This window comes from Belonocnema kinseyi, chromosome 8 (assembly GCF_010883055.1).
Source record: "Belonocnema kinseyi isolate 2016_QV_RU_SX_M_011 chromosome 8, B_treatae_v1, whole genome shotgun sequence".
Classification (NCBI taxonomy): domain Eukaryota; kingdom Metazoa; phylum Arthropoda; class Insecta; order Hymenoptera; family Cynipidae; genus Belonocnema; species Belonocnema kinseyi.
Genome location: NC_046664.1, coordinates 126,491,731 through 126,512,481, shown reverse-complemented (window position 1 = coordinate 126,512,481; position 20,751 = coordinate 126,491,731). Strand labels below are relative to the sequence as shown.

At 33.6% G+C, this 20,751-nt stretch overlaps 1 protein-coding gene across 2 annotated transcripts in view; it reads right to left on the bottom strand.

Moving 5' to 3' along the window:
• LOC117177903 (inhibitor of growth protein 1) overlaps positions 1 to 20,751 on the bottom strand; it is a 58,577-nt gene that overhangs the window by 29,830 nt on the left and 7,996 nt on the right. Inside the window, exon 1 of one of the 2 annotated variants that reach the window (XM_033368982.1) lies at positions 12,725 to 12,958. The exons of the other annotated variant lie outside the window; for it this stretch is intronic. Coding sequence (XP_033224873.1) covers positions 12,725 to 12,809 — 85 coding nt within the window. The 5' untranslated portion in view covers positions 12,810 to 12,958. Of the gene's footprint in view, positions 1 to 12,724; positions 12,959 to 20,751 lie in introns of those variants that run through there. 2 annotated transcript variants of the gene reach the window in all.

Sequence of the window (20,751 nt, the reverse complement as noted above, 5' to 3'; positions counted from 1 at the left end):
ATTTTATGTATAAAAAAAGTTCGAACGTTCAAAAAATGTTGAGGTTCAGAAAAAAGATGAAATAATTTCCAGTGAAGTTCCTACCAAAATGCAGTACCTAAATTTACTTTATTGTACTCTAATACATTTCCCAAAGTTTCAGCTCGATATTTTATTTACAAAAAAAGTTCTTAGGTTCAAAAAAACATTCAGTGAACTGAAAAAGTGTGATCGGTAATATAGGTATTTAGCTGTGTCACATGCCTGTAAGTCGTAGGAATTTCGAAAGATTATTTTCTTCAGGATATTAAGTGCTTTAAAAAATATTATTTACTTAAATTGATGACGAAATCAATTAATTTTAATAGAATAAATGTAATGTAGATGTAACAGACCTTCATCTCATAACAATGAAAGTATCATTGTCGTTATTATGGGTATCAGAATATCAATCGCGTCTGAATTTTGAGGCCTCGCGGTTGCATATTTTTGTTTAATTTTTTGTATACCTCATCTAAATAACCATATCTCGAAGCAAGCAGAGACATTTTTTCCTACAAAATGTTTATATTTTCTTTAATAATTAAAAAGCGAAGAACCGTAGCATTTTCGGCGCGTATAATCTAGATTATAATCTATAATGTAATGGTTTGATTGAAAAATCGGCTCCGCGTACTACAAGATATGAGTATCTAAATGACGTATGCAAAAAATGAGTAGAAAATATTCAACAATTACGCTAATTTCGCATAGAGGATAAGTTAATGATCTATAATTAGTATAGCAGCGTGACCAAGTACTTTTTCTGTACCAGTTGGTTAAAATCTGTCTGTTGTGATGAAATATGGTTACGTACAAGAAATTAATTTTTCCGTCAGTTTCTTTTTCTCTGGTGAATTGGAGTCGTTCATGATATTTGTTAAAATATTTTTTGCCTATTGTGTATTTAAAGAGAAATTTTATAGACAAAGATGCGTTGTCCCCATCGGCTGACCAATCTCAGCAGCCATAGCTGACCTTGTCATGGAAGAATTAAAGATTGAGGTTCTAAATCTATTCTTGCCTAATAAACCCATATTTTACTACAGATACGTCGACGACGTTTTATTTTGTCATACGGTCAATATCTTCAAGTTATGCGCCGTTTGCGAGAGGCGATACGCAAAAAACTTCCGGAACTTTGGAAAAATAATTCGTGGCTTTTGCATCACGATAATGCACCTGCTCATTCATCGTTGCTTGTGAAAGATGTTTTGACCAAGAACAGCACCATAGTCATACCTCAGCCTCCATATTCACCGGATTTGGCCCCCCCAGTGACTTTTCTTTTCCAAAAACTGAAGAGACCCATGAAAGGACATCGATTTTCAACGGAAATCGAGCGCTCAGCGCGAGTGTCACGATAAGAATTTGTACCTCCAAGCCTACAGAGCTTTGAGAAACTTAATCTTTGACCATACTTAATTAAGTAGACAATTTAGAATATGAAGAAGCATACAAATACTGCCATCAAAAAGAGATCTTTTTAATCAAGTTTTATTCAAGCATTCCAAATGCAAAGAATAAACATCCGAGTGCGAGGTTACCCATTATCTAGCGCGAAGCGCGAGGTTCAACACATTTGTTTTTTAATTTAGTAGATAGAGACGTTAAACCGTAGGATTTGATTCCGTTTGTTCAAACTTCATTTCTAAGGCAACTCTACTTTGATTAATTAATCTAGCATATTTTCAATTAGTATCCAATTGAAAAAGTGTATCATGATAATTTGTAAATCTACTTAGTATCTACTGAAAATGACGCTGAACGATCTGTTAATAATAAAAATTGCATCTTTTTGAAAATGATCTAACTTTTTGAATTTGGGATTAAGTTTTTTTATTTTGACTAGAAATATCTGGTTAACGAACTTAATTTTCATTTTGGGACCCTTAAAAACTGTATCAAAGACTGACTGGATTAGCAATCCGAAAAAACCTGCGAGTATCGGGTTTGAGAAAATTCTTGTTAATTTCAAAAGTTTTGAGAACCTGAAACTTTCGAGCAGCTCGAAGATATTCGAATTCTCGATGACATCCGAGTACTCGTAAAGTTTCGAGCTTTTTGGAAAGCTCGATCTCGATTCGACTCGAACGGGATTGAGCTCAGCTCGACTCGGGTGCTAACAACCTCGACTCGACTCGTTCGAACTTCGAGTATCGAGTTTTTTGCACACCATATATAAAAATTATAGCGTTCCTACACACACACACGCGCACACACACACATTTATAAGGACAAAGAAAAAGATTATTCATAATTGACTCGCGTAATTGTTCTATACAAATTGTAATGTTCTAGAAAACATCCTTATTTTTTTCTTCTAAAATGGCTCGATTACTGAGGGATAATGTGGCAAATGACATGATACTTATGTTGAAAACTTTTAAGAGAAAAAAGTTAATTTCGATTGAAATAATTCAATTTCATTTTCCATTAAAAAAAGGCATTTTTTTGAATCCTATTATAAAAGATTAATTACAGTTACAGGTACAGAACTCATCCTGCGGTGCCTCATAATTATTTTATAATAATATTTTGTAACATTTATTAAATATTAAATATCATAGAAAACATATTCATTTGGTTTATGCTTTTTAAAAAAAGTAATAGGCACGCGCAAGACTACTAGCATAAAATAAACAACTTATACCTGATATACATTAGAATAACATAGAACATCGATTTCACCGAAAAACCCCGCTTTAGAACAAAATATTATGTTGGAATTCTTTTATAATTTTTTTATAAATTAATTTAATAATCTAGAAAATAGTTTAAAATCATTATAAATGTTAAGTTTTATAATCAGTACTGATTATACTTACTTATCTTAAAACGAGTAATTTTTGTGTCTGCTCATTGTAAAATACATAACAGTATCCAAATTAAAAAATGTCACTTGAGAAATTTCAATGGGCACGTTGACCAAATCGTTCTTTTAGGCAAATAAATTTACCCATGTTTTTTTCTTTTCAAATAATATATTTTTAATCGTTGCCCTGAGACTTCAAAGTTTCCTGATTTAAAGTAGAGAAGTCCTAACACCAGCTACAGATGCGACCTAGAGAAGTGGTTGGCAAACTACAGCCGCGCGGCACCCTAGCTGCCACGCCGGGTCGAGTTAAAATCACGTGGCAGTACCTGCTGTCACCAAAAAGGTCCAACCCGCCATTGACGATTCTATTATTAAGCAATTCTAGCAACGGGGATTAAAACTCAAAACAAAAATTCTCAATTTAAAAATTAACTTTCTGAAACCTCGAAATTAAAAATCTGTGAATTCTTGTGATCAAAAGGAATCGAAAAAACGTCGTAAAATGCTAAAAATCAATGCATCATAACATTTTTAGTTTAAAATTTAGTTTTCATTATATTTCATAAAATCAATGATTTTTAACTTTCCAAGTAAAAGTTTAGATTTATTTAATCGCAAAAAAGTCACCGATTTCGAATTCCAGACTTATAAATCGCTAATATAAGAATTTAAAACAAAATGCATCTGTAACTTTTTATTCACACTGAGTATCCTGTCGAAGAATGAACCCCTGTCGAGGAAAGCCAACCCATTTTAGGAAAAACGGCTGATGTCGAGTTGCGGCTCGGTCAGGAAAACACGGCGGGTGGTGCTTTCCTCCTCCTCCACCTTCTCCGCTTCTCGTCGTTCAAGAGCGGAAGACTGAAGGAAAATTGTCGCTAGTTGACTTAACTAGTTTCAGTTTTTCCTTCTTGAAACCGCTAGAAACCGCGACTGATATGCAGGATGCTCTTGATTCTGTTAAAGTAGAAAATAATAAAGGAAAGAACTTCTTAATTGTTAATGATAAAATAAATAAATTTGTCATGTTCTTTACAATCCTCAATTTAAAGTTTGTATGTCATCTTGCAATGATTTTTGTCGATGGGACGTTTTACAACTGTACAAAACAATTTTACAAACATTTTCACAATTGTCGGACTGGCAGTGAATTTATATATTCCTTTAGTCTCATTTTTTCTACCAAACAAACGAATAAATTCATATGCTGCAACATTTTTATGCCTAGTTTCTAAAAGTAATAAACTTCATTTGAATTGCAATCCGAAAATTATTTATGTAGACTTCGTAACTGGAATTCATTCAGGTAGACGTAAAGCATTGAACAATCATGTTATTATAAAATGTCTATTTCATTTTGGTCGCAGTTGGTGGAGGAAAATTCAGCAATTCGGCTTGAGTGCTGAATACAAAAATGTCAATTAGGAAATAGGTTCTTTCTTAAAAAACTTCTTTGGTCTTGCTTTTTCGGATCCCATAAACGTAATTAAATATTTTGTTGAAGACCGCATGCCTATCAAACCAGAAGATGAACGAGTTAATAAATTTTATGATTATATTTGGAAAGCTTATGTAACAAGCAATTCGAATTTCCCTCCTGAACTTTGGGCTAAATTTTCTCATACAACTACACGCACAACAAACGGTTGTGAAGCGTATCATTCAAAATTAAACGCCGAAACGTCTACATCAAAATGAGGAGTGCAGCAACAAAGAGAAAAGAAATCATCGAAAAAGAACAATTTCCTATCGATGCAATTTCGACATTCCAAATCGGATTCATAACTCGTTTTGAGTTTGTTCGTCAGGTTTTACGCAAGTTTTTACCAGTTCGTTTATAAATTAATATTTTACCAACTTTCATTAAAAAGTTGAGTTTAGTTTAAAGTGAAAGAAATGCTGAAATGTATGAGAGGGAAATATGTAGCTAATTTCAATATTTATTTCGCTTTATTGAGATAATATTTGGTTAAAAAATATTTCATTATTATTATGTATGAACTCTAACTGAGAAATTAATTAGATTAGTGTATTTATATTCTAGTATTATATTGTTAATACGTATTTTCCATCAATTTTTAAACACATCTGCATAAAAAGAAATTTTTTTGTATATTTTGCTGCCAGTCCTAAGCCTGGGTGAAGTGTGAAGGAAAATTCATGGGAAATGTGAGTTGATCGTTCGACGGCGAACGACGAGAAGCGGAGGAGGTAGTATCATGGAGGGGGAAGGCAGAACCCTCTGAGTTTTCCTGACCGAGCCGTAACTCGACATCAGCCAAGAAAAACGTAACGTTGACGAACAAAGCGCTCAGTGACCGTAGTTTGGGACCGCAGAAAATAGGGTGCACAATGAGTGACTCAACCGAGGGTAAACTTTTTTTGTAGCTGTCCACCTGCAGTCTCTTCAGCCGATGTTCAACTTAAATGTGTCATTTTTCAAAAGTTTTTCTTACTCTTTTCTCAATTAAATTAAACGTTTATTCATTTTTTTTAGAAATCTGTTCTCAATAGTTTCAAAAATGTCTCTTCAATATATCAAGTCATAAAAGTACATCCGATGTTCAAAATGAGCCTCCAAATATTGCCATTTTATGCGATTTTTGATATGCCTAAAACTTTTGCATAAAATTTCTTATATACAGTCCAACTCCAACAAATTTGCCATCCGATAAGTGTACCCTCTCCTTAAAACTTCATCAAACGTACGGCACGCAACTAATTGGGGTTCTCCCATTACGTGTAATATTTTGTTCATGGTTTGCGCCCATGATTTACGCATGCGCGCACCTAATATCGTGCTTCTAGTGGGGGCATCCGATAAATCCGCAATTCCTGGAATTTTCCGCCCCTACAACCCCGAACTTGGAAAGTTATCAGAGTTGGACTGCATAAAAATTCAATAAATGCCATATTCACTGGTAAGTGATCAAGCATATAAAAGTTCAAATAAATTAACTTATAATTTCCTGATCAAAATCGAAGAAGTAAAAATTAAGTAAAAATGTATTTGCCTAGGAGAACAATTTGGTCAACGTGCCAGTCGAAAATTTTCAAATTTCATTGTTCGGGCCACCCTAATGTACTCCACGAAACATACTGTTTTAGTTTACTCCCTCACTACAAGCTAGTCTTGGTTAATGTTATATTCTCACATACAGATTTTGTTTATAGATAAATAAATGCTTGCTAAGAATGTTCCAAAAATTATAAGGAAAGAAACGAAAACAAATCTGAGGTGCGATCACTTCATATTTAACCCTTAAAGCGCCATCCTATCTAATAATTTCACGAAGCGTCATGTGGGGTCGTGGGCAACCCCAGCCGGAGAATTGCATCCTGCAAAGACAGTATCTGTTATTTCAACAAAATTACTGTATTCTCTCCGACTATCCTTTCATTGAAGAAATAAGGTTAGTTTCATGAAAAAAACTTTGGTGCGCGTTAGAAATAAGAAATTCTTACAAAAACGTGAAAAATTACTTCTTTCACAAAAAAAATCATGACTCAATTTTCAATATTTTTACCTGAAAATTCAACCTGTATTCTCGAAATATAACTCTTCATGAAAGCGCTATTCTCCACTGACAGAATTTCCGCACATGAATACCCGATGCTTTAAACACACCGGGCGGTTGCACGAATAACAAGCCTCTTGGGCCTTGTTATCTTCTTTTCTACTACACTCTTTTGCAATATTTAAACTCCTTTTCACTAGAACACACAATATGTTTCGAAAATAAAAAAGATAGAATTCTTCTGAAAAAATCACCAAGCGATGTGCGTGGTCGTGGACGACCCCCAACGAGACGGTGACTGATTCCAATGAATGCCGAAGCTCAAATAATCTACACAGCTACTTGCCAACCGTATACATTGGAAAAAGCAGGGTGCGACTCGCCATGCAAATGCAATGAGTCAGTTTTGTGTGAGACGACAGAAGATGATACACTGGTGCCACTAGCGCCACGCCCTACATTTGAATGACAGCTGATAAAAAACATGCGAGATGTGGTATTTTTCTCAGTTTTTGTAATTGTTGATTTGTTTATTTTTTTTATTTTTATAGTATGTAAAATGATAATAATTTTAATAAGTTCAGAAGTTTTAAAAGTATTTTGAGACCCTTACTATCTTCAGGAAAAAATGTAAAAGTAACATCAATAACAGTTTTTAATTATTGTAGAGATTCGATATTTATGTACAATTACATTTATTTATTAATAAATTCAAGTGATAAGTTATATTATAATTGTAAAATAATTATTTTTTGCAGTCATAAGGGTAAAAGAAACCTAAATTAAAACTAGGGGGTTTGCCATCTGAACTTCCAAACTGCCCTGATTATTGTTCGAAGGCTGACTATTTTCTTAGATATTTCAGAATCCTTTTTAAAAAATCGCCCTTTATTAGACGACGGGGTTTTTTAAGCAGCCTTCGAACAATGCTCGGAGCAGTTTAGAAATTGAGATTTCGAAATCCCTGGTTTTAATTTACATTTATCATACCATTGTGACTACAAAAAAATAATTATGTTACAATTTTAGTTTAATGTAATACTTGAATTTATTAATAAATGAATGTAATTGTACATACATATTAAAACTCCAACTAACGCTGGAGGGCCCCACAGAATTCAAATTCACAAAGGGGGCTTTGGTATAATCGCGCAAAAAAATGGGGTCGCCCACGACCCCTTGGGCGCTTTGAGGGTTAAAGTTGGTTCAGACGAACCGTGTCATCGCTACACTGCAAAAAAAGATTTGTGTAAAATAACAATGTTTCGGAAAATTAAATATTGTATCATTGTAAATATCACACACTTCACTGTGTGATTTTACAAAAGTATGTAAAATGATATCCTTTAGCGACCGTAAATAAAAGGACCCTCGAACAGCAGTGTAATATTACACACTCGATAAAAATAAAATTACACATTCCCTCGTACGAACTTTACATTCATCAGGGAAAATTCAGCCGCAGCGTGTAAAAATACCATGGGTCGGTAAAATCACTTTCCTGTGACTGAAAATTACATCCAGATTTTTAATTTGATTAAAGATCTTTAATTTTACCCTGGCGGAAACTGTAAAATTTTTGATTTATAATTAATTTGAAATTTACAATAATTAATCAAATAATATGTGAATACGAAAGCGTCTTTCGTATTCGTTGTTTATCGATGCCTTCATCCTTCAATTTTGGAGCATTTTTATTTTTAATGCAAGAAAATTGACAGGTTTTGTTAACTTTTGACAGCTTTCACACAAAGTAGACCGAATCCGAGCTATTCCTATTTTTCTTTTTACATTTTCTGCTATTGTAACGGAAAAAATGCGGTTATTCAAAACGTATATTTCATATTTTTTTACGGAATATTTAAACGTAAAAAAAATACGCATAGTATCTTATGTGTTTTAGGTGAGTGGTAACGTGTCCGGCTTGTGTTTCTTCAATCTTCATGAAATTGTATGAAGTTTGAGCTTTCGAGTGTTCGAAACCTGTTGCCCTGATAAATTTTATTTTATTCTTTCACATAATGAATTTTACATTTTCGCAAGTAAAATTATCGGACGAATTGGAATATCACAACAGATTCGTAAAGTTACTCCGATACACGAGGATCCTTTTATTTACATCCACCAGAGATGTAAAATTCAATAGATTTTTTTTACAGTGTAGTATTTATCGTAATTTATTATAGTAGGTTTTTGGAGAATCATGACCACTAGATATAAAAGCCTCGAAACGTGTCGTCTGTCATTTTTTTGTTGGTTGATATTATCATACTTTATAATACTGCATATTATAATGGCAACTGACGACGGAGAAGACAGAAATCAGGGTGAAGATTGACAATGCCGCGTCAACACTAGGATTAACTCCGAGGGGACATTCGTGCTTTTGGGTTAAAAATTGATTTAAACTTTTTAAAAATTGTTCTTTTCGGCTTAAAAAAATCAAATATTTGTTGAGAACTCGTCTCTAAGGTTCGATAGTTCAACTATTTTATTCAAAATGCTTCCATTTGGTTGATTAATATTTTTGTGGTTATTAAAAAATCAACTGTCTGGCTCAAAATGCAACCGCTTCGGGTTAAACTTTAATATGCTTTACTTAAAAATTCGATAATTGAGGCGGTGGATGCAACAACGATATATAGAGTTATTTTTCTTGAGTGGGGAGGCCCCTAGGCTCTTGAAAATAAAGTCTTGCAGTTTAATGTTTAAGAAATATATCCTCAATGAAAATTTAATTTCGCATCTTTTTCTGCCCATTAAAAAAGTTGTAGCTTTTTTATTTTTCGAGTTATTTACAAAAAAGGCTTTCTTTCTCTTATTAAAATATTTTGATTTTTTGACTTCAGCTCTCATCGAAATGGAAAGTTTGTAATTTTTTGAAATGTTTTAGCTCAATTGGAATAGTAGTTAACAAACTGTTGATTTTTCAATTTTCCGGTGCAATAGATTTCCTCTCGCGTAAACTACGCCCCGGCCCGTAACCCACTACCCGAGCGTTAGGTGACCGCTCACTATTAAAATTTGACCCTAGGGCGTAAAGAGTGGGCGTCAGAGGCGAATAAAGAAAATTATTCATCAGGTAAAGTTACCATAGATAATAAATCCAATTACCGTAAATTACCAAAAATTTCTGAAAATGTCAGGAAATTGATAGAACTTTTAAATTTAATTTTGGGTAATTAATATTAAATTTCCATAATTACCTGCATTACTACTATACGTTTTCCTCATGAGGATCGCTGAAACCGAGTCTGAAATCAAAATTCAAAATAGCGGATCTAATATGGTGGACGAAAATACGAAAAAACGGCTCGATTTGGATCAATCTCGGTACATACGGGTTTTTGGGGTCGCTGAAACAGAATTGGAAGGCAAAAATTTTTTATTTTGACTTCACTTTCGGGCACTTTGTGTCGAATTCTCTCTGCCAAAGAAGGGGTGAAGTATCAATGATTATATGGAATATAATGAAAACTCAATTTTAAACTAAAAGTGTTATAATACATTCATTTTTAGTATTTTAAGATGTTTTTTAGATTCTTTTTTATCGAAAAAACTCACCGATTTTAAATTTCGAGGTTTCGGAAAGCTAATTTTGAAATTGAAAACTTTTTGTTCTGAATTTTATCCCCCTTACTCGAACCGCTTAATAAAGGAAGCATAGAATCCATTGCGGGTTGGCCACGAGACTTTGACTCGACCCGCCGCGCCAGCTAGGGCAGCGCGGCAGTAGTTTGCCGACCACTGTTCTATAGGGAGCGAGAGAATTTTTTGTAAGACTTACTCGCAGGATTGGGTACGTCTGTCATTTTATCTGGTGAATAAAATTTACCGGAAGTGATTAAAAGTTATATAAACAATATGGGGTCGCGGAAATGCCTGGCAATCTTCTGAGCAGATCGAGAGCACTTGTTGTAAAAATCACTCGCTGGATTGAGTACGTTAGACATTTCATCTAGTGAATAACATTTAGTGGAAATGAGCAGAAAGTATATAAACAATATTCGGTTGCGGAAATGTCTGGCGATCTTCTACGGGGAGCGAGAGCATCTACTGTAAGAAACACTAGCGGGATTGAGTACGTCAGTCATTTTCTCTGGTGATTGAAATTTAGTAGAAATAAGTAGAAATTATATAAACAATATGCGGTCGCGGAAATGTCTAGAGATCTTCTGCGAGAAACGAGAGCATTTGTTGTAGAAAGCAATCGCAGGATTGTGTACGTAAAAATTTCATCTGGTGAATAATATTTAGGGAAAATAATTAGAAAGTAGATAAACAATATGGGATTGCGGAAATGTCTGGCAATCTTCTGCGGGGAGCAAGATTTTTTGTTGTAGAAAAAACACAAACATATGGATAGTCCAAAATGCGTTCAGACTTTCTCCAGATATCATACCGACCAAATTTGGAAAGGAATCTAAAAAAAGGTTAATCTACGAAATACGAATATATCATTTTATCTTTCTCTCAATAAGCTTATTAAGGAGAGAACCTAAAATTCTTAAATGAAATGTTTCCATCTAAGTTCACAATACGGCCCTTGGTACATTCACGATGTCAAAAACGTATTCAGAGCTTCAATTGACATAATTGCCGTTTTAATTTATAAAGAATTCCAGTAAAATATTTTTTAAACGTAAGCAATGCTGTGTCTGGCACATAGGGGTAGTTCAGAGTATGTTAATTTTTGCTGTTGAAATTATAACCATTCAATTTTAAAAGAGATCGCAAAATAATATTATTATATGCAATGCAGGTATGATTTACACGTTATACCTTACATATCTGTGAAATGGAATATCGTGTGATGAGGGGGACAAGTTTGTCTTTAGAGTTCCGTCTCGGCCTCGATCGTGATCTATTTATCTATCCATCCACCTATCTATCCATCCATCTATTCATCTATATATTCATCTATCTATCTATCCATCCATCTATCTATCTATAGAGCATTCTCACTTGTGACGTCACGCACTCTGAGCGGACTTCGGGGGAATAGCCTCCTCCTAATGCCCCTATAGTTTGCATGTATTTCCGTCGTTTTTTAAAATTGTTTTTGTTTTTTCGAAATGCAGACTGAATATTTGGGAAAATTGTCTCGAGACGTCAACACCCGATATATCCAAAAATTGGAAAAAATCGAAAAGTTTGATCCGTGTGCTCTTAAAGATATAGATTTTAATGCAACTGTAAGCTCAGTACCCTCGGTGACAATAGTGGCTATAGTGTCATATTTTATTCAATCTCACAGTTTTTACACTGCAAAACAAGTGAAAGCATATAAAAGTTTGTAAGCTTATAAGTTTTATGAAGCTGGTTTTGTGGTGAAAGTTAAGTGCAAGCAGTTCAATACTACTTTTCTGCTTCTGAGTGAGGTTATAGTGTAACAATATAGTATTTTTAGTTTTAACTTTATATTCTAGTTATAACTTATTATTTTCTATGAGTATGAACATTAACATTAAGGAATATTCGTGTGAAGTTATGTATTCATTTCAATTTAAGTTGTCCAATTCCTTTTCTAACGTAAAAGGCGATGGCAGTTTATTGCCATTTTGAGGTTAGGAGCAGACTATTACAGAGCGATCTGCTCGCAGGATTAAAAAACTCAAGTGATATTACTATAAAGTTTTAACATTTCATTCTTCTTTCCCCTTTAATGTAAATACGTGGCATTTTTACATAAATTTATAAAAAAAATATTTTTTCCATGAGAAATCCCGAAATTGTAAGTCTCAAAGAAGTGTACGAAAATTCAAGATTTTTTTTGATACAGAAAAGCAAAAAATACCAATTTAAAGAATCTCTACATTATGCTAACATATTTTTCATTTTCCCTGGCTAACAAGATTAATTTTTTACCAAAAGACAACTTGCTCAACAAAATACACGAATTTCTAACCAAAAAGGGATACACTTTGAGCCCAAAGTGAAACATTTATGTGTACAGTTAGACATTAAATTTTCACAAGAAAAAAGATTTTTCAAATGAAATACTTGTATTTTTTACCAAAGAAATGAGTTTTTAAATACAGTCATGAATCTTAATTGAATTAATTAAAAGGATTTTTAAGCAAAATTTATATTCTCGTATGGCAAATAAACTTTTTCGCAGATAGAGATGTAGCGGGGCAGTGAACTTTTCCTTTTTGGAGCGGCTCCTTTTTGATAACCTAACTTTCGACAAGGCACCCAATCAGAATGAGCCTTATTCGCCAAGTCAGCTGGAATGTGTATATGATACGAACAAATTACAAACGATTGCAATAAATATAAATCACAAATAATTATGTCGCTACAATTGTGGTAAACATAACGTCGCAAACATAACCTCACACTCGAAACGCATACATTTCTTACTTACCACTTTTAAAATGTTCCTCGCAGATCCGGGCATTTTCTAATTGACTTGCACTTAAAGGCCCACAATGCAAAACACTTATCCACATTTCCCTTCTTCTCTTTGAAAATATAATAAGTTCACTTGTTGACAGATCACTAGGCCCAGCATGCGATTTTCCGATAAACTTTTTATTTTCCTCAGTTATGCCTCTTGGACTCCGAAAAAATCTTGTGCCTGGGTGCACAGCACTGTGTTACTTACACCATACTATAAAACAATATTTCATCATTTTTCTTCTTTTATTTTAAAAACGTCTCCGAAATATGTCATCCCTATACTGGCAATGTATTTTCCCTTACAGGTATAACCCCGGAAGTTCGGCCCTTTAAATTTGTATGGCTTAATGAGAATGCTCTATCTATCGTGTTTGCGAAAGCGTTCTGTGATTACATTGAACGCGTTCGCCGCTTTCTCTTAGTGAATACTGAAATTCGTATATTCTGAATTCGAGTGAAAATCTCTTATAGAGTGTATTTAAAAGCACCCTTTAAATCTAGGATACCCAAATTAGTGATAACACCCAACGTTAACCCACCTCTACAGCCTCGAACGATAAAGATCCAGCAAACTACATGAACAGCAATGCAGCTGCAACATAACGACATTCATTCTCCAAAAAAGGACCAAGCAATCGTCATTTAATCGAAACAGGAAATTCCTTTAAAAGAGTACACAACTGAAATAGGAAAACTGGTTCGATCAACCAATATTAGATTTGCATAAGAAATTTCCAACGATCGAATATGTATGTTTCTATCCAGTAAACAATTAGCGGAAAAACTTACGAATAAACACGCACTTGGCAACATTGAGTGGTACTCTTTAGAGTTTCGACCTTTCATTACCAAACACAATAAGCTTATACTATCAAATGTCTGCCCTGTTATTCCACAGACTGTTAAAATAACAGCGCTTCAAGATATTGATTAAAAACAACCTCCCAATTATCCTTTGTGAGAGCTGGTTTCGACCATATACTTACTTTCCGATGACAGGTATACATACATCTGATAAGTATCTCGAAAATTCCAGATTCCCTGAAAATGAAATACAACGACACCTCTTATTGGATATACCTATCAACTGATAAGTTAACATGTTTCATGTGTGAGCAAGCTAGGCTTATTCCTAAACATTGCAAAAATGTTCCGGATGAGGCATCTGCCAAACTGAATGCTATCAACCCTACTCGAAAACCTGCACAACTCACTGATTCAAATAATACCACTTACTAACATAACATATAAAAAAGCAATCAGGTGATGAGTTTTCCCCGAGCTTATACCTCTCTCTTATACCAGCTTTTCTACAATATTGGACAAACAGGTCATTCGTGAACATACAGTAGATACAAACAAAATCCCTTCCAAAAAAGAGGAACATGATTGGAAACTCGCTGAACAACCAAAATCCAAAAAACAAAAGAAAAAGAAAAACACAACGCCTGCGGAATTTTTTTTAGGATTCTAATTTTTCGGAAATTTCATTATTTGGGAATTTTATTTATCGGGGGTTTCAGTCGTCCCTTTATAACGATCCTTTTAGTCAGTCATCAACCAAAAGAAATTAATTTTCCAGCAAACAGTTGTAGTTTAATAGCAAAATTAATATTCTATTAAAATGAACAAATTTTAATCCTCCTGTGCACACTCGGGTACCGATGTATCCACCACGATACATTTTTGCTTGTAACTGGAATAAAAAAATTGTTGTGAAATTGTTGCCTCGCCCCTAGTCGCATATACACTTTTCCATAAAAAAAATGTATCGAAAATTTGACTTGAGATGCCTAAAACTTCTTTGCGTCTCATCAAAGTTGTTATTCTCTGTAAATACGTACACAGTGACAGATATAGGTTAGAATGACACGATTCTCGAAACGAGGTTCGATAAGAGGGAGAATGGCTGCAGACAACTGCAGATAAAGTAGAATGTATATACTTTCGACACCGGTTACAGAAGAAAATTCAAAACAGTTGAATTTTCAACCATGAAATATGGCGCACATAATTTAATTTTTAGCCTACCTAATTTTCCATTGCACACTTTTTTCTTTTGGATTATCGGAGTTTGAAAATTTCAAATTAGAAAGCTTATAATTTTTAATGTGTGTAGAGTTATTAAACTTTAAAGGTTCACAATATTTATTTAAATTTAAAATTCTGCAATTTTTAAGTGTAAAAATAACATTGATTTTTTTCACAGAAATCACACTTTTAAGTCAAAAATCTATCCAATCACTTTAAATGCCACTTGATACTGCATAATGTGATACTCATTTATAACATATTTATCGTCTTTAACATTTATATCATTTCAATTTCAATTATATTTTTTAATACGCAATTGTAATACAGTTTAATTTTAGAGACCTTAAAACTAATGTTTTTTCACCTCAAATTTAAATATTTAAAATTTCAAGACAATAGGGTTTTTTCCAAAGTCAGATATCATTTTTCGGATAAATGGATCTTATAGTATATAAAATTATAATTTTATGAACACCCATAAAATATTTTTTACATATTATTTACTATTTTTAATTTAATATTGAAAGATGAATTTTCTATCACGATGTCGATTGGAGGGCCCTTAGGCGTCAAAGGGGTAGGATTCTCCACCAATCACAGCTTATGTGTCAGTGATTGTCATGAATAGCATAAATATAATTTAGTATACTTTTTATGAACTATAATATTATACTTATTTATGTATGATAACATAAAAGCATTTAAAACAAAAACTTTTATATAAAAAATTCATTGAAAAAGTACTTAAATGTAGTCATCTTCACAGAACAATTCGAAATATGTAAGATTTTTAAATGTTAATAATTGTACTTACAGTTTCCTTTAACGTACTACTGACTGATTTCAAATATTACAACAGGAGAACTTTTTTTGTCACGTAAAATTTAACAAATAAATCTATCAAAGCAAAATAGTCAGAATTGACAGCAGACCGTGGCCTAACCACTTTATCATGACTTTCGTTAGTTTTAATCGAAGCCACATCGTCCCATTGATAGATAAATATGAGAACCTCTGAGTCACGTGACACCGACGCAACTCAAACTGAAATAAGTGTTTAACCGCCTTCAACTTTCAATCATTTTTTTCTGTTGAACGACTCAATAGAAAACAAAAATTATAATTCACCTTGGCTTCGGATTAAAATTATGTACTGAAAAATCATTTGATCTAAAATCGCGAAACAACCCTACTTCGCTGTTAAACCGTTAACAAATTTTTCATTGAAGCCATGGTAGTCAGTTTTGATTATAATAATTTTAGATGTAAATACATATCAAGCAATTTCGAGAGTTTCGCTAGTAATGACTGAGGTCGGACGTCTTGTTCTGCTCTCTGTGGGTGTTGTAAGGTGTATTAATATCGTAAACGTTTCAATAAATTTGATATTTGGCTCAATATAATTACCTTAACTATATCATGGCGTTCGTTACGCATGCGCAGCTGATGTAACAACTATTGCCAATTAAAACAAGTATGGAAGGAACCCAAAAGCCAGCTAACAACTTAGAATTTGACGTGAAACTGTTAAAGGCTTCCAACTCCAAACTTTAAGAAGAAGTGGCCTCCTTCAAAGAAAAGTGCAATGATATCGATAAAGCGAATAAAGACCTGAAAAAGACTGAACTTTGGCATCCATGTTTGACATGGAAGATTTACCGACATTCAACAGTCAGCTAATGTGAAGGATACTTTAAATAAGGTTAATCAAAATATCCCGGACTCATGCATTGCCAACGCAAGAAGGCTTACAAATAATAAGGATTTAAGCCGATGTTAATTACACTGACAGGAAAACGCGGAAAATCTTAAATATTTAATGGTATAAAGGAACTCAGACAAAATAAAATCTCTGTTGTCAACGATCTATCTAAAGAACAGAGAGAAGGAAGGATAGAGCTCTGGAGCCTTACGAAGAAATTAAAAAACAACGGCATCGACGCCTATCTAAGAGATAAAAATATAAGAATAGGAGATCAATTCTATACGGCTGAAAATGCTTTAGCTTTTATTTTACGAGTCAAAGAAAATAGTCATGTGCAATCAGTGCCAGAAAAAAAATAACTCGCTCACCTATCCCTAAGTCTACTTAAGAAAAGAAACATAAAATACACCCAAAATACAAAAAAAAAAAAATCGTTCAGTATTTTCCCTCAAAAACGCAAAAACAGAGAACAAAACACAACACTCTCTGATCTCAAAATAGCACCTCTTCCACAAATAAAGATTTACTTTTGGAATATCCATGGACACAAAAATATAGACATCAAGCCATTTCTGAATCCCGAAGACATTTTATGCCTCTCAGAAAGGCGGCTTGATGATCTAAATCAATGATTCCAGATGCAAATAATCCGTTTTGCCTCTCCATAAGGATTTTATTTTTATTAGAGTTTCAAATAGGACTGCAAAGTATATAACCGAATCTGTATATGTTGGTCCAGAATCAGATTTTACGTAGAGACATGGAATCATTCGATAATATCTGCAATATAAAAGGTAAATTATGTTTAGAAATTACGGAAAATCACGCTTTCATCCTCTTGAATGGCAGAACAACCAATGGAGTAATCGTTGCAATTTAAGCTCGATTTCCGACTTCTGTGTAGAACATGTTCCTATCAGCTCAGACCTTTTACCAGTAGTAATTTCACTGGTAACTGACACTATATGAACAATCAAACCGTGTTGTAGGAGACTTGTATGGAAAGAGGAGGCAAGTTCCCAGTTTAAGGATCCGCTGAATGAATCGTCCATTACAGATAACTTAAACAAAGATGTATATATAAAAACAACCTTCATGATAGCCAAAAAGCATGCAAAATAATAAAATACTCTGCACAATCCATTAATAAAATAAAGGAGACAAAAGAAATATAAACAATTTTTAAAGTCGAAGAAAAAAGCACACGAGGAAAACAGGGTAAACGAATTTGCCTCCTCTTCCAATCTCAGTGCATGCTAGAAAGTAATGAATAGGTACAGGAATAACAATACTTATAAAGCAAGCTGAATTAAACTAGAATCTTGGCAGAATTACTTGAAATCATTATTCCCACCTCGAGCGTTGCATAACACACAAATATATGGTGTCTTAGACTCATATCTATATAAAGAAATAACGTTTGATGACCTGGACTCGGTAATTCAAAAATGTAAATGCAGGAAAGCTCCTGGCTCGGATAGCGTACCTTTTGAATTTATTAAAAATCTACCTCCTAAAGGGCTGCAACATTTACATTAAGTAATCAATAAGATACTAGAATCAGAAAATATTTCTAAGGAATGGGGTCGAATTCATGCGTCTATGATTTATAAAAAAGGGAGAGTAATGTCCCAGAAAATTATAGGATGATAAGTCTTATCAACTGTTTAACGAAAATCTTTACTAGAATATTGAATAATGGCCTACAAACATGGGCGGAAAGTCTGGGACTCCCACCCGAGTTTCAATCAGTCTTCAGAAAAGAAAGGACGGCCATTCCAAAGTAACAGATGGGTCATTTACACGCATAAAAACTTGAAAAATCCTTATTTAAAACAACTATATCTTATTTAAGCTACGCTATCTGTACAAAGATGCATGAACTTGTAATTTTCCAGATTCTAAAATACTATTAAAGTGGATAATTTTCATGTTATAAAACGAAAAATAGGGTAACGGATGGGACTCGTACGGGACTCACCTCCAGACTTACTTTTCCTATCAATCAGAACTCTGCGAATTGAGAATAGTTATAACACCAATTTTATGGCAATGGATTTGTCTGTTGAAGTTTTCTTTTTATATATGTCAAGTTCAAAAATATGTGAATTAGAATTTTGGATAAAATTCTTCTTTTAGGTAACGGATGGGACATGTACGATCAGGAAGTTAGTTTGGAGGCTTTACAGATAATATATCTGCAATGTGAACTAAGAATTGAAAGGAGTAGGATTTAAATAAGTTATCAAAGTTTTAAATCAATGGAAAAATAAATTTTATTGCCAAAAACTCAGGGTTAAAACGTTTATTCTACGTACATTCTTATCAACATCTATATCTATAAAATTAATACTAATATCCCACTATTTTTTTATTTAATCTTCAAAATCACTTTCGGAGTACACATCGCTGTATTTTTAACGTATATGTGTTGTAAGGTGGTGAAAATACACTTCGGGTCCGCAAGGGAAATTGTGAGTTCATGCATGCTAGACTTCGAAGTTTGCCCAACAACAATACGATAATTGTCAATTTTTTTGAAATGATGGAATGCGCTTAAGCCTAAGACAGTCTTGCATTCTTTGAGTGTCACTTGCTCTTTTAAAACATTATTCCACTTCGCATCAATGAATTTTGGATGCTCTAAGGTATCTTCAGTCGGTACATAAAAACGGTCGTTTGTACAACATTTTTTCGCAAGAAGATAATGATCTTTGGCGGATTTGGCCATCTGCTCTTTTTTAGGAACTGACGCCATTATCTGCAAAAAAGTCCGCAAATTATATTTTAAGTTTCAGTGACATAGTCTAGTCAGAAAATTATATGATAAAATGCTTACATTAATATAAATCACAGTATCATAAATGTATTTATAACTTACCAAAATATGGATGGAATCAGGTCAGAACAACGAACAATAATAATTTCACAACTTCACTGAGCTCAAAAAGAAACTAGATAGTTTGTATCAGCTCACTAACAGATTAATGGCATTCGTAAACTTAAGATGTACTCTTATATAGGTTTGAATCCCTTTGCAAATAGATTAACTTATTAGGAATAGTGTATTTAATTTACTTAAACATTTACAAAACACTTAAACTACAAAAGGTTTGAATTTCAAAATTCTTTCGCTTCTCTTCTGCAGAATTCACAATGCAAATTTAGAATCTTTTAAGCGCCGTCATTAGGGTAATGGTCAGACGAAAGGTTTTAAAATGCCAAAAGTCCAATCCGTTATCACCCTCCTATGCCCCATCCGTTATCACCCTCCTACGTCCCATCCGTTACCACTTTTCTCATATTCTCCAAGTATTATAAACGTTTTTAAATTAACTATAATGGATATTATCTCAAACTAACTTTAAATCTCAAATTTTTTATCTTTTAGTACATACTAAAGAAAAGAAAAGAAACATTTCTATTATTTTGGTAACGGATGGGACCATTTTTTTAACATTTTTAACATTTTTATTTTAACGGTTTGGGTTATCTTATTTTGGAATGGCCGAGGAGTTGTAGTGGCAACTTACACACCCTGAATCTGAGTATAAAAATCATTCTAGACGATCAAAGGCAAAGGTCTTTGCCGTTTTCGCAGATTTAAAAAATGCATTTCCCTCAGTAAAATGCAACATTCTCTGTATAAAGTTTTTGCAAATGGATGTTTGTGCAAAATACATTAGAATCTTCAAAAATATATACGATAAAGCCAAGGTTGCGCTTCGGGTGGGTACTGAGACCACCGTCCCGGTGGATGTGACACACGGGGTACTGCAAGGTCAGGCGACAAGCCGTTATATTTGCGTTGCTTCTTGCCGGGTTTAAGAACTTTTTAAGAACCAAAGGAGCCAGGAGTATCCCGGTTAATCGATTAGTAGATATATTACTACTTGTATATGCGGATGACATTGTAATAATTACATACTCGGAATAGGAGACAACAAAAATTCAAAATACTTCAAGAATACTATGAAATCAATGGTCTTAACAAAGTGGGGGAATCTTCTTCCTTCATTCTTGTGTCGTTTTACCTCTCGCCAATTCTTTGGTCGTTTTTGCTCTCGCGTATTTTTACTTCGCTTTTCCGCACGTTCATACGCGACGTTGCCAAACTTAGACGTGTGAGTCAATAACAAATCGAAGCGTTTACTTAACTGACTTGCTACGTACTAGGTGTGCTTCCTTAAAAATAAAAAAATTACTTTTTGAAAAAACGACACAAGCTAAAATAATATTTTATTTAACAAAAT